This window comes from Neovison vison, chromosome 6, assembly GCF_020171115.1.
Source record: "Neovison vison isolate M4711 chromosome 6, ASM_NN_V1, whole genome shotgun sequence".
Lineage (NCBI taxonomy): Eukaryota > Metazoa > Chordata > Mammalia > Carnivora > Mustelidae > Neogale > Neogale vison.
Genome location: NC_058096.1, coordinates 155,046,369 through 155,059,005, shown reverse-complemented (window position 1 = coordinate 155,059,005; position 12,637 = coordinate 155,046,369). Strand labels below are relative to the sequence as shown.

General features: G+C 49.6%; 1 protein-coding gene across 1 annotated transcript in view; it reads right to left on the bottom strand.

The window, feature by feature from the left end:
* CMTM7 (CKLF like MARVEL transmembrane domain containing 7) overlaps nt 1–7,403 on the bottom strand; it is a 57,760-nt gene extending 50,357 nt beyond the window's left edge. The window contains exon 1 of the mRNA XM_044252625.1: nt 7,216–7,403. Within this exon, the coding sequence (XP_044108560.1) occupies nt 7,216–7,368 (153 nt within the window). The 5' untranslated portion in view covers nt 7,369–7,403. The remainder of the gene's footprint in view (nt 1–7,215) is intronic.
* Between the last annotated feature and the right edge of the window lie 5,234 nt (nt 7,404–12,637).

Here is a 12,637-nt window from a genome sequence, read left to right as displayed (position 1 = left end):
GTGGGGAGAGAATCCCTCCCATTCTCCTTTCTTTCCGAAAAGTCCCTGGGGCTGCCCAGCCACCAGCAGCCAGCAGCAGCCAGCCGCAGCCAGCCACTAGCCGGCTCTGCGCCAGGATGTTGCCAGGATGCCAGGAGTTGCTAAGGCCCCAGTGAGGAATGCTGGAGAGTGAGCAGCAGGCGAGGGAGTGGCCGAGCCAAACTGGTGACAAAGGCGGCAAGCATGTGGCAGGCGGCGGGTCAGAGGGAGGCTTCCATGGGCAGCACGCCTGGGCTGGCTCGGGAGGGCAGAAGACAGGGGGAGGAAACAGATGGAGGGTCCAGTGGTGCTGGCGCTGAGCAGGAAGCACTGGGAACACGGCGGGAGGGCGAGGGCCTGGGAGGAAGAGAGCAGAGAGGAGCCCTTCCCTGATCCCGAAATTGGATGACACATACTAACCCCCACAGGGAGTCCCCGAGTGAGGCTCAGGTTGCCTAGAGGGTCTTTAATACCCACGGTAATGCCCAAACACCCGTGGGACTCCCTTCTGCCTTGTGAGGCCCCACACACGCACCCACTTGTGCTCCCCCAGCTCCTGAAGCCCAGGGGACCCTCCATCTGGTGTCTTCCTCTCCTCCAGCCACTGGTTTCCCATCTGGAGGCAGGTGGTTTTTGGGGTGCCCTGGAGGGGAATTCTTGCCAGTAGTGCAGAAACGCGCATGCTTTGCAGCCTGAATAAATAAGCTGTGGTACTATCACTCTTCAAATTTATGCAGATGCTGTTGCCTTTACTCAGATTCAAGTGCATACAGCACTACAGAATCTTCTAGCCCATCAATGGCATTGTTCCTTTCCCAAACCATCAGACACCAAAAACACTATTACAACTTCAAATACTATTACCATCACCTCTGGCTCCTTGAAATTTCTGGATGATAAAGGGATACCCATTAATTTCCAGATATTAAAACGTATACATCACTGTTTAATGTCACCAGGCTCCGAAGGGCACAAAACACTTCATCTCTATCTCTGTGAAAGGTCACTGCCATTTATCCTGAGGAAGGATTTAGGGATGTGTATACCAGGATTTCTCTACAAGAAGTTCACCGCGGCTTTGTTTGTACATGGACAGAACTGGAAGATTTCTGAGCCACAACAAGGGGGAGGGGGCTTTCACCCAGACCATGGTACAGCCAGGACTGGCTACAGTGATGCTGTTAAAAACCAAATGGCAGACAAACATTAAGTGACACAAGAAAACATCTATCGCATATTAAGCCCCCACCCCCAAAAGGCATTTTACAAAACAGATATACATCATTCTAATTTTCTATATGAAACAAAACAGGGGCCCCTGGGTGGCTCAGTTGGTTAAGTGTCTGCCTTCCACTCAGGTCATGATCCCAGGGTTCTGGGGTCAGGCCACACATGGGGCTCCCTGCTTCTCCCTCTCCTTCTGCCTCTCCCCATGCTCGTGCTCTCTCTCTCTCTGTGTCAAATTAGCAAGATCTTTAAAAAAAAAAAAAATTAAGAAAGAAAAAAGAAACTACCCCAAATTATAGATGTCTACTATGAAATGGTAAAAGATTTTACTTTAAAGACTAATCTTGGAAAACAGTCTGCTTTTTTTGTGTGTTTCCCCAAGTTTCTTTTTTTTTTTTTTTAAGATTTTATTTATTTGAAAGAGAGAGAGAGAGACAGAGAGCAAGAGAGGAAACACAAGCAGGGCGGGTGGAAGAGGGAGAAACAAGAAACAGGCCTCCCACTGAGCAGGGAGCCCAATGGGGGGGCTTGATCCCAGAACCTTGGGACCATGACCTGAGCAGAAGGCAGACACTTAACGACCGAGCCACCCAGGTGCCCCATGTTTCCCCAAATTTCTACAAAGAACAAGCCTAACTTGTTATGTTTTATTATTTTTATTTGTTTGGCTATTGATAGAAAATTGTTCTTGGATTAGGACTGGGCCACGAGTAAAAGAATCTTGGCAGTGAGGTTCTTCGCTGCCTTTAACACCTTTAACCCTCTGCTTTCCAGGAACTAGGACAGGGGTGTGCAGACTGCATTTGGGAACCCAGCTAGTGCTGCCCTGCTACGGAGACATAAAGTAGAACAAAGAGGGGTGGACCATTCTGGGTTATGCTGGGTCATTCTCCAAGCTAAGTCCATTCCCAGCTACACCAGCGGCTGGGATCCCCTCCCCCCACAGTCCAATTCTGTTTGGGAACTGGGCTGTGAATTTTCAGAGTGAAGCTCATAATCGCCCTGGCCTGCTGGAGGGTATTTAGAATGCTCTCTCATGCCAGAAAACTGAGTGTACTCTCCCCTGACTCACAACCCCACTCAGCTTCCACCCGGCCTGTGTTGGCTCCTTTAAGCTTCTTCCAGATAAAACATCTCTTTAGGATACTAAATATTGGCAATGCTCTCATTATTACCTTGAAATTAATAAAATGTATATATATATAATATGATCCTAAACCCTGCCACAACCAAGTTTTCCATAAAGTTACAAAACAACCTTTAGGGGGCGGTACAGCCCTGGTTTGAAAACCACCACTTGGTGGATGGTGACAGGATGCTTTCCTGGTATTCTTAGATGAAGGACCATACCCTCGAGGTGATCTTGCAGACCCCAAGGGTCTGACCCTTGCATTTTTCTCCAGTCTCACCCAAACCACTTCCACCTCTGCCCCCTCCCCTCCAACCACAGCAATACTTCTTCCAGACTTGCAGAGTCACTGTGTTTCTCCTTCTTCAGGAAACACCGTTCCCTCATTCTTCTAATATAATATCCCTTCCTTATAGAAGCCCTTCCTCACCACTGAGACAGATCAGACTCTCCATTTAATTCTCTATGACACTTAATACTTCTTTTTCCGAGCTCCTGTCCCAGTTTACAGTTACAGATTTATAATCGTTTTATTAATGTTTATCTCCCCTATTTGACTGATCTGCCTTATTTACTCTTCTTTTCAGCGTGTTCTAGCATACAACAGGTGCTCAAATATTTGCTGAGTAAATAAATGAAACTTCTGGAGGACATATAAGTTTCCATCTTTGCTGCTTGTGAAACCACACTCTGATTTTCCTTCCATATGGTTCTGCAAATGTCACAGCCTCTGTTTCTTTGCACACACAGAAAGGGTCCGTCTTCCATGTGCCTCACATGAGAACACAGCAGATACCCAGGAAATGAGATGACACCTCCTTCTAGATGTCAGGACTGCCCAAGTGCTTCCTCATGTCCTGCTGTATTCTCTTCCCCTCCCAAACCCCCAAACTATCCCTTATCTCCAACTTAAACATACTAAATAAAGACATTCCAGAGGTAAGGGTGCATTCCCAACCTCACCAACCTGTACTCAGCTCTCAAGTTTCAACTCAGATGTGACCTTCTTGAAGGTTTCAAGCCTCTTTCCTTCCTTCTTAGTGTAGGCAACCAGACTCTTTTTTTAACCTCCCCCACCAGTCAATTTTGGGACTCATCTGTCTCCTCGGTGAAACCACAGACTTCCTGAGGGTAAGGGCTTTGTCACAGCCCCCTGCTCCCGCAGAAACGAAGATGATCATGGCACTCATAACTGTCTACTGAACAACTGCACTGATGAGGAATGCTGGTGAGGTCACACGCAGGGCCATCTGGACCCCTCCGGACCTCAGGGCACCCCCCCTCAGGCTCAGATTCTGTGAGGTCTGCAGGGGACATTCCTCTGTCTAGTAGTGGATGGGGAGGATGGCCGGGGAGTTTCCTGTGTTGTGGCGCTCCCACACCCACCACACAGAGTCCCCCCTCTGAACTCTTCCCTAGATTTCCTTTTAGCAGCTTTACGGAGATACAATTCACACATTTAAAGTGTACAAACCGGTGGTTTTTAGTATATTCACAGGGTTGTGCAACCATCACCACAATCCATTTTAGAACATTTTCCTCATCTGAAAAGAAACCACCTACCTCTTAGCAGCCACTCCCCATTGCTCCCAAACTCCTCAGCCCTGAGCAACCACTCCCCGACTTTCTGTCTCTAGAAATTTACCTGTTCTGGACATCCCATGTTAATTAGTGGAATCATCGAATATATAGTCTTTTGGGGTTGCTCTGTCGGTTTAGGCGTCTGCCGTCGGCTCAGGTTAGGATTAGGGTTAGCCGAAAGCAGATGCCTAACCGACTGAGCCACCCAGGCATGCCTCCCTAGTGCCTTACAAAGAACAATGATAGGGTTCAAAAAACAGAGCTATTAACAACAACAAAGAAACCCGCTCCTTTAGGGTCACCAAGTGTGACAGTCTCTTGGCTAAAGAGGGAGACCCAAGAAACTAAACTACTGAAGCCACAAGATTATAAAGATTCATTAAAGTGACAAGTACTAACATTCACTAAGAAACTCACTCTCTTTCTGTTATCTCTCCTCATTTTCTGGTACTGGTGGACCCAGGAGAGATGCAAAGCAAGGAAAGGAAGTTGTTCTCAAAGGGAACAGCCTTTTCAATTATTTAAGGTAATAATATTGACAGGTCTGCTGATTAGACCATGAGGAAAACACTTAATGGGAAGTCTAGGACATTCAGGTCAGCCTTTTCAGGATGCAAATGAGATGTCGGTGGTCTAAATCAGAGACCCATGGATACAGTGCCCACTGGTGGCACCATTTTAGCTGCATCTGCCCTTCCCCAATGTGGTTAATTCCTGGTTATGCACATGTTTCCAGGAAAAAGATGAAAGAATATCAAATGTCCATGCAGGCCCCAAGAGAAGAGGAAGAGGAGGAGAATGGGAAAGAGTTAGACAAGAGGCCCAGGTAGACAACTCTGAAGAGTCTCTCTATATGACTACCCTACAAGGACAAGTTCACTTCCAAGGGGTCAGCTCAAACCAGCCTGCAATCACAGGGGCCTCCTCAGGGGAGGAAGAAGGCATTAGAATCCCGTGAAGATGATTTTAAGGGGTACAATGGAGAAGCCATTCCCTAGGTCTTTTTTTCCTTCTATGGAACAAGAGGCCCTGTGACTATCACCTACAACCCAGCATAAGGGCCACAGGCGAAGAGGCTAGTGGAGGAACTTTCAATAAAATGGAGCTTTCTCTTTTCCACAAACCTTACCCACCAAACTCATGGACCAACATGGAGCCTTCTTAAACCCATGACCTTTGTCCATGAAACTCATGGACCAGAAGAAGTGGTCCTTCTGATCCTAATTTTTGGCCACCAAACTCATTATTTCATTCATGACATGTCTTCCAGTCTCCATTAGGGTCTGTCTCATTCCCGCTCACCTTTTAAGGATGAAGAGGTAGGCTGGTCCCCTCTATTTGGCTGATCAGCAGTCTTAATGTGAGTCCAAAAATGCCCGGCTCAAAACCAACACTCCTCAGCACAATGTGTTGTTGTTCATAGCTAACACTTCCTAATTTTTGGTCCATCTAGACACCCTTCTTAGAGAAAAGAGAACTCAGTACCCCTCCCTTCAGATCTGGCCTGAGCAGGAAATGAGAGCCCCCTTTACAAACACCAGAACAAAGTGCGTTGGACTCACGGGCAAGCTTCCAGTGTCCAGCATACTGGGACTGGCCCGCCATAGGAAACACCAGCTTCGGGCTACGTAACCTTGTCCCTATGTCCACCTTCTTTTCTCCAACACGCCTCTTCAAAACTACCACCTCCCCCGCCACCATTCTCGCTGCAAACATTACAATGAGTGGACTCACCAAGAGCCCAACCTAGTTTCACAATACACATCAGACGAATGGGAAAGGTGTTTAAGATGAACATGTGTTTAAAGCAGAAAAAAAATGGGGAGAAAGAAAAGAGTGGGGAACAAGAGAACAGGCCAGATGACATCAGCCTTGGTGTAGGCCACCACCTGCACCATGCTTGTCCTACTCAGGGCTCAGACCTGCAGCCTGCCAGGCTTCGTAGGTGACTCCCCATTCGGGTGACTCTGGCTCTCCCAAATGAGGACTCCCCAGCACTGCCCATCTGCAGTTTTGCTAAATTACCCACAGTCAACCATAAAGCAGAAGCAGATGACCCTCTGCTCTGCTGATTCGTCAGGAGATCAATAGCAGCCTAATGCTATGTCACAATGCTTTATCTCATCCGTCAGGCATTTTTTTCATCTCACATCAGCACAAGAAGAGTGAGTTCGTACAAAAAGGCATTTTGAGAGTGAGAGACCACATTTACATACTTTTTTTTTAAGATTTTATTTTATTTATTTGAGAGAGAGAGACAGTGAGAGAGAGAATGAGTGAGGAGAAGGTCAGAGAGCGAAGCAGACTCCCCATGGAGCTGGGAGCCTGATGTGGGACTCGATCCCGCGACTCCAAGATCACGCCCTGAGCCGGAGGCAGTCGTCCAACCAACTGCGCCACCCAGGCGTCCCTCACATTTACATACTTTTTATTCCAGCATATAGTTATAATTGTTCTATTTTATTATTAGTCATTGTTAATCTCCTATTATGCCTAACTGGTAAATTAAACTTTACCGTAAGTATGTATATACAGGAAAAAACAGTAAATACAGGGTTGGATACTCCCTACAGTTAGCTGCACTCCCTAGTGCACAGGCTCCTCAAAACGGAGCTTCCCCATCGATCCTCCGCCTTCCAGCGGCCCCCTAAGACCCGGACCCTCCCTTGAACTTGAGAGGTCGGGGGTGTAGGACGGCTGTCTCCGAGGATCCCCATTCCGTTTCCCCACCAGGGAACTGAGAACTTCGGACTTCCTCTCCTCTGCGAAACTGCGCCCAGAGCAGGGCAACCCTGCTCTCTTCGGTTGGGAGGAAAGAGGAGGCCTCGAGGGGGAGAAGGACGGGTTTCGCCGCCTCAGCGCCCCGCCTGGCGACTCTAACACCCCAGATTCGGGTTCGAAGCGGCGCGGCCCAAAGAAGAGGAAGGAAGAGGAAAAGCAACTTTTGCCTGCGCTTTCTGTCGGAAAGCGGGCCGGGCCCCGCAGAGGGCTGGCTGGAAAAAGCCTGGGGCCCTGGAGACCTGTGTCCGCGGGAGCGAGGGCGGCGTCGCGGCTGAGTTCCAGGGCCGGGGCAGCGCACCCAACTTTCCGAACGAAGCCCTCCCCGAACTTGACCGTAGCGGCGCCGTGCCCCGCCCCGCCCGCCGAGCGATGCTCCCGCGGGCTCCGCCCGGCTCCAGCCGCCCCGCGCGCCACCGCCCGCTCCCCTTCCTGCCCCGCCTCTCCGCGAGACCCCGGCCCCGCGCCCCGGCCTCTCTTACCATCTGCGCCACCTTCAGCAGGGCCGAGTACGTGCGGGGGTAGACGGGGTCCAGCCGCCCCTCCGAGGGCCTTGCGCTCGGCTGTCCCGCGCCGGCCCCCGGGCCGCCGCCGCTGCTGCACGTGGTGCGGACGAGCCCGGCTCCGTGCGACATCGCGCGGCCCCTACCAGCCCGCCGGCCGCCTCCCGGGCCCCGGCCAACCGGCCAGATAAGCGGGGCGGGGCGAGCCGGGGCGGGCCGGGGACGGGGGCGGAGACGGGGCGGAGCGGGCCCGGGCGTGCGGTCGCGGGGCGCCCGTGGGGGCGGGGCGCACGCGTCCGGGACCCGCGCGGGATACCAAGGTCCCGCCTTGGCGGGCCACAGTCGGACAGTGGGGCGGGCCCGCACTTTCCCGGGAGAGCGCGGCCTCCCTGCCGTCGCGGAGGCGCGGAAGCTAGTCTAGAGGGAGCGGGCAGGGCCCGGCCGCAGCTGGGTCTGGGCCTCCGGGGGTTTTATGTGGGCGTGGCTGCGGACGTGTGGGGAGAGGCCTTGACTCAAGTGTACCTTATACCCACTGAAGCGCGCAAACCCTCCGGGTTCAGCTCCATTACTTTCCCTTTATTTGCACACCTGTGTAACCATCACCAGATCAATAGAACGTGCCAATACCCCCCAAAGATCCCTAGTGCTTCTTCCCAATCTACCTTCCCTCATGGCACCCCTGGCCCCCAAGCATGAGGCAACCACACTATTCTGCTTTCTGTCATTATAGATTTGTTTTGCCTGTTTCTGGACTTGCTATACTTGGAATACCGAGTAGTCTCATTTGTGTCTTTCACTCAACACTGCATTTAAGATCTTCCTGTTGTACCTAATAAAACTGTGGTGAACATTCTGGAAAGTTTTGTTCGTTTTGGTGGAGGTAAGCTCTCATTTCTCTGAGGTAAATACCTGTGAGCGGACTTACTGGGTCACAAGGTGAGCCTACGTTTACTTTCATTAGAAGCTGTGAAACAGGGGCGCCTGGGTGGCTCAGTGGGTTAAAGCTTCTGCCTTCAGCTCAGGTCATGATCTCAGGGTCTTCGGATCCAGGCCTACATCAGGCTCTCTGCTCAGCAGGGAGCTTGCTTCACTCCCCACCCTATGCCTGCCTCTGCCTACTTGTGGTCGCTATCTGTCAAATAAATAAATAAAATTTAAAAAAGAAAAAAAGAAGCTGTGAAACATACTGGGTTGTTTCCCTTCTGGGTTATTATTTTTAAGATTTTACTTATTTATCTGAGAGAGAGAGAACAGGGTGAGGAACAGAGGGAGAGGGACAAGCAGACCCCACACTGAGTGTAGAGCCTGACACAGGGCTCTCAATCTCAGGACCCTGAGATCATGAACTGAGCCCCTCTGTGTTATTTTCCGAATGAAGACAGGCCCAATGGGGGTTACCACTGGCAGATATGTTATCAATGTTCCCTTTGAGCAGAGTGTTCCTTGTGGCCAAACTTCTAACTTCATTTGTAAATCACCAAAAAAATCTGCCTCTCAGAAATTACAGGATGCCCGCGCTGTCCAATTAGAAGACTGCCATCAGGGGCGCCTGGGTGGCTCAGTGGGTTAAGCCTCTGCCTTTGGCTCAAGTCATGATCTCAGGATCCTGGGATCGAGCCACGCATTGGGCTCACTGCTCTCTACTCAGCGGGGAGCCTGCTTCCCCCGCTCTCTCTGCCTACTTGTTATCTCTCGCTCTGTCAATAAATAAATAAAATCTTAAAAACAACAAAACAAAACAAAAAAACCTTGAGCAAGGTGCTTGGCAAATGTGCCGGCCTGGTGTGCAGGAAAAGACTCCATAGATCGGACCTGCTACCATGAATACGGAGATTTCTACGCTAGTGCGATGCCTCTTGGTGGGAAGGGCTGTCCCTTGGAGGAGCAAGGGCTTAGACAGAGGACTCCCTAACCCCACTTAAAGATTTCACACACCCTGGGAGAAAGCCAAACAGACCCATGATCTCCAAGGAGCTGGTGAGAATTCAAGAATTCCCAAGTTCTCTGTTCACTTGCCCCGAGGGAGTATAGGTTCCAAGGCTTCAATTATTGTGTCACTGTCTGACTACAACTCATTTACACCAATGTAATTATGATGACCTTTCTGGTCAGATATACTGAAAGAACATAATAAAATGAGAGTTGACTCTGTATCAGTCACAGTGCTTTTGGTTGCAAGGGACAGAAACCAAACTCAGGCAAAAAGAATTCATTGGCTTGTGTAAGTGTGGTATGCAGACATGAGACCTAGTTCAGGCACAGGCAGAACCAGGAGTTCAAATCAGGCATGCTCAGGACTTCTGTTCTTAGGGTTCTGGAGGCAGGAAGTCCAAGATCGAGGGGCCATCAGAGCTGATCTCCCATGAGGCCGCTTTTCCTGGATCGTAGATGCTCACCCTCTCACTGGGTCCTCACATGTCCTCACCCCTCTGTGCATAGGGACTGGGGTTGAGAGACAAAGAGTTGGTTTGGGGGAGGTCTGGGGTCTCTTCCTCTTCTTATAAGGACACCAATCCTATGGGATTAGGGCCCCACCCTTGTGATCTCATTTAACCTCAACTATCTCTCATAAGGCCCCATCTCCAAATACAGTCACATCAAGGGCTAGGATTTCAACATATGAATTTTGGGGGGTGGCATAACTCAACCTATAGCAGTCCCTCTGATTGGTCCAAATATAGGTCATGGTTCTCTTAAATATAATGATTATTAAATATAATGATTATTATATCCAGGGGGTAGATACATTCATTGGACAGGGCAATTTCTACCTACCCAAGAAGCTGCATGTGGGTGGTTCTCCAGGACCACAGGAACTGAGTGGGGAAGGGAAGGGGTGGTTCCCAAGAGGAAAATCAGGGTGTAGATCCCAGAAAGGGGAATGAATATTAGGCAGTGTTATACACTGAAGGGAGCTCCCACAAATTCATACACTGAAGTGCTAACCTCCAGTGTTTTGGTATTTGGAGATGGGGCCTTAGAGATGTAATTAGGGTTGGATGAGGTCATGAGGGGATTAGTACCCATGGCATTAGTGACCTTATTAGAGACACCAGAGAGTTCTTTCCCTTCCTCTCTGCCATGGGAAAACACAGCAAGAAGGCTACTATCTGCAAGGTAGGAAAAGAGCTCTCAACAGAAACACAATTGGCTAACACCTTTACCATGGACTTCCCAGCCTCCAAGACTGTGAGAAGAATCAATGTACGTCGTTTAAGGCTCCCAGTCTATGGTATCTCGTAAGGGTAGCCCAACCTGAGACAGGAAGGGAAAAACATCCATGTCCATGACATACTTCTAATACCTGCCCTTTTTAAAAAAATAAATAATATTTTATTTATTTATTTGACAGAGATCTCAAGTAGGCAGAGAGGCAGAGAGAGTGGAGGAAGCAGGCTCCCCTCGGAGCAGAGAGCCCGATGTGGGGCTTGATCACAGGACCCTGGGATCATGACCTGAGCCGAAGGCAGAGGCTTTAACCCACTGAGACACCCAGGTGCCCCTAACATCTGCCTTTTAAGTCCTTTTTGAGTTGAAGTTTTAGAAGTTTCTTAGACTCTGAGACCTGACTGGACTTTCAGACCCTTCTGAGGATCATCAGACATCCCTAACCTCTTGGCAACATCCAGTTGGACCAGGATGGCCCATGAGCCAGGAGCAGCCCGTTATGGGGTCAGCCAGCAGCATTTGGAGTGGCCTGACATGAGAGTTTTGCCCAACAGAAGCACATCAGAGCCTCTGTGTTGAGGAGTCTGACTTGGAGGCACCGGGAGGGATAAGCAGTTGGCAAGGAGAGGCAGCAGAAGTCACAGGACCCCAAGAGATAAGGCAGAAGTTGTGAGGCTGAGGGCCATGGGAGGGACGAAGAAGGGTTCAGTGGAACAGAGTGGCTGAAACCCAGCGGATGGAGAGCAGTATATGCCCATTATTGTGAGCCAATAAGAAATCTGGTCCCTGCTCTGGGTGGGACCCCGGAACTTTTGTTCCTGCTACCTGGCTGTGTGGCTGAGGGGCAGGACTTGGGAGTCCCTGAGTTTGGCTCCCAGTTCCATCCCTTGTAAGTTACCCACCTCTCTGAGCTTCCATTTCCTCATCTGTAAAGAGGAACAACAGCACAACTGACCCCCAGGGCAACTGTGAGACATGAATAGGATAATATAGACGGACAGTGCCTCCAATAGTGTTTGGCTCATGGTAATAAACTTTATTTTTTTTTTTTAAGTTATTATTCCAGGAGTGCCTGAGTGGCTCTATCAGTTAAGTGTCTGACTCTTGGTTTGGGCTCAGGTCGTGATCTCATGGGTCATGGGGAGGAGCCCGTCAGGCTCTGAACTCAGCAGTCTGCGTGAAGAGTCTCTCTCTCCCCCTCTACCCCCACTCACACACACATGCACACACATGCTCTCTCAAATAAATGAATAAATCTTTTTTTTTTTAGTTATTATTTCAAGGGGTGCCTGGCTGGCTCAGTTGGTAGAGCATGCAACTTTTGATCTCCAGGCTGCGAGTTTGAGCCCCATGTTGGGTATAGAGATTACTTAAAAGTAAAAGAAAAAAGAAAGATAAAGAAAATTCCACATCCAGAAGGTTGCACTGGAGAGGCCCACCAAATATTCAAAAGTAATTATTCCTTATGCCCTTATGTATGTATGTATGTATTTTTAAAGATTTTATTTATTTATTTGAGAGAGAGAGAGTATGAGAAGGGGGAGGGTCAGAGGGAGAAGCAGACTCCCTGCCAAGCAGGGAGCCCAATGTGGGACTCGATCCTGGGACTCCAGGATCATGACCTGAGCCAAAGGCAGTCGCTTAACCAACTGAGCCACCCAGGAGCCCTCCTTATGCTCTTATGTATTTAAACAAGAAGACGCCACCACCTGGAGGCTGGGGGACCCCCAGCGGGTTGCTGTTTCCATTAACCATAAGCATCAGAGACCATTTCTAAGGGTGAAATAAAAGACTTCTTGGATCTCTAATAAGATGTCAGACAATCTGAGTAACTGAGAGTTTCTGGGGGGAAATTTCACAGGGAAAGGGAGGAGGGGGAGAAAGAGGATTTACTTAGTTATTTGTGACTCATGTGTCATGACCCTTCCACATGCCAGGCAGAACAATTCATAGAAGAGGAATTCCCTTACCCAGGGAGTTTGTAGCCAGTAACAGTATGGGGGAATGGAGTTAGGTAACAGGGAGCTGTGACTGTCAACTCAGGGAAGGCTTCCTGGAGGAGGGGCCATCTTAACCACACACGAAAGGCCATCTTAACCACACACACGTTAACCAGCCATTGGTAGCTGGAGAAGAGAGTTCAGATAAATACTCAGAGGCATGATGTATCAGAGGACATGAAGTTTATTGAGGCTTGAGCACGGGGGTCCAAAGGAGGGGAAGCCCCATCATG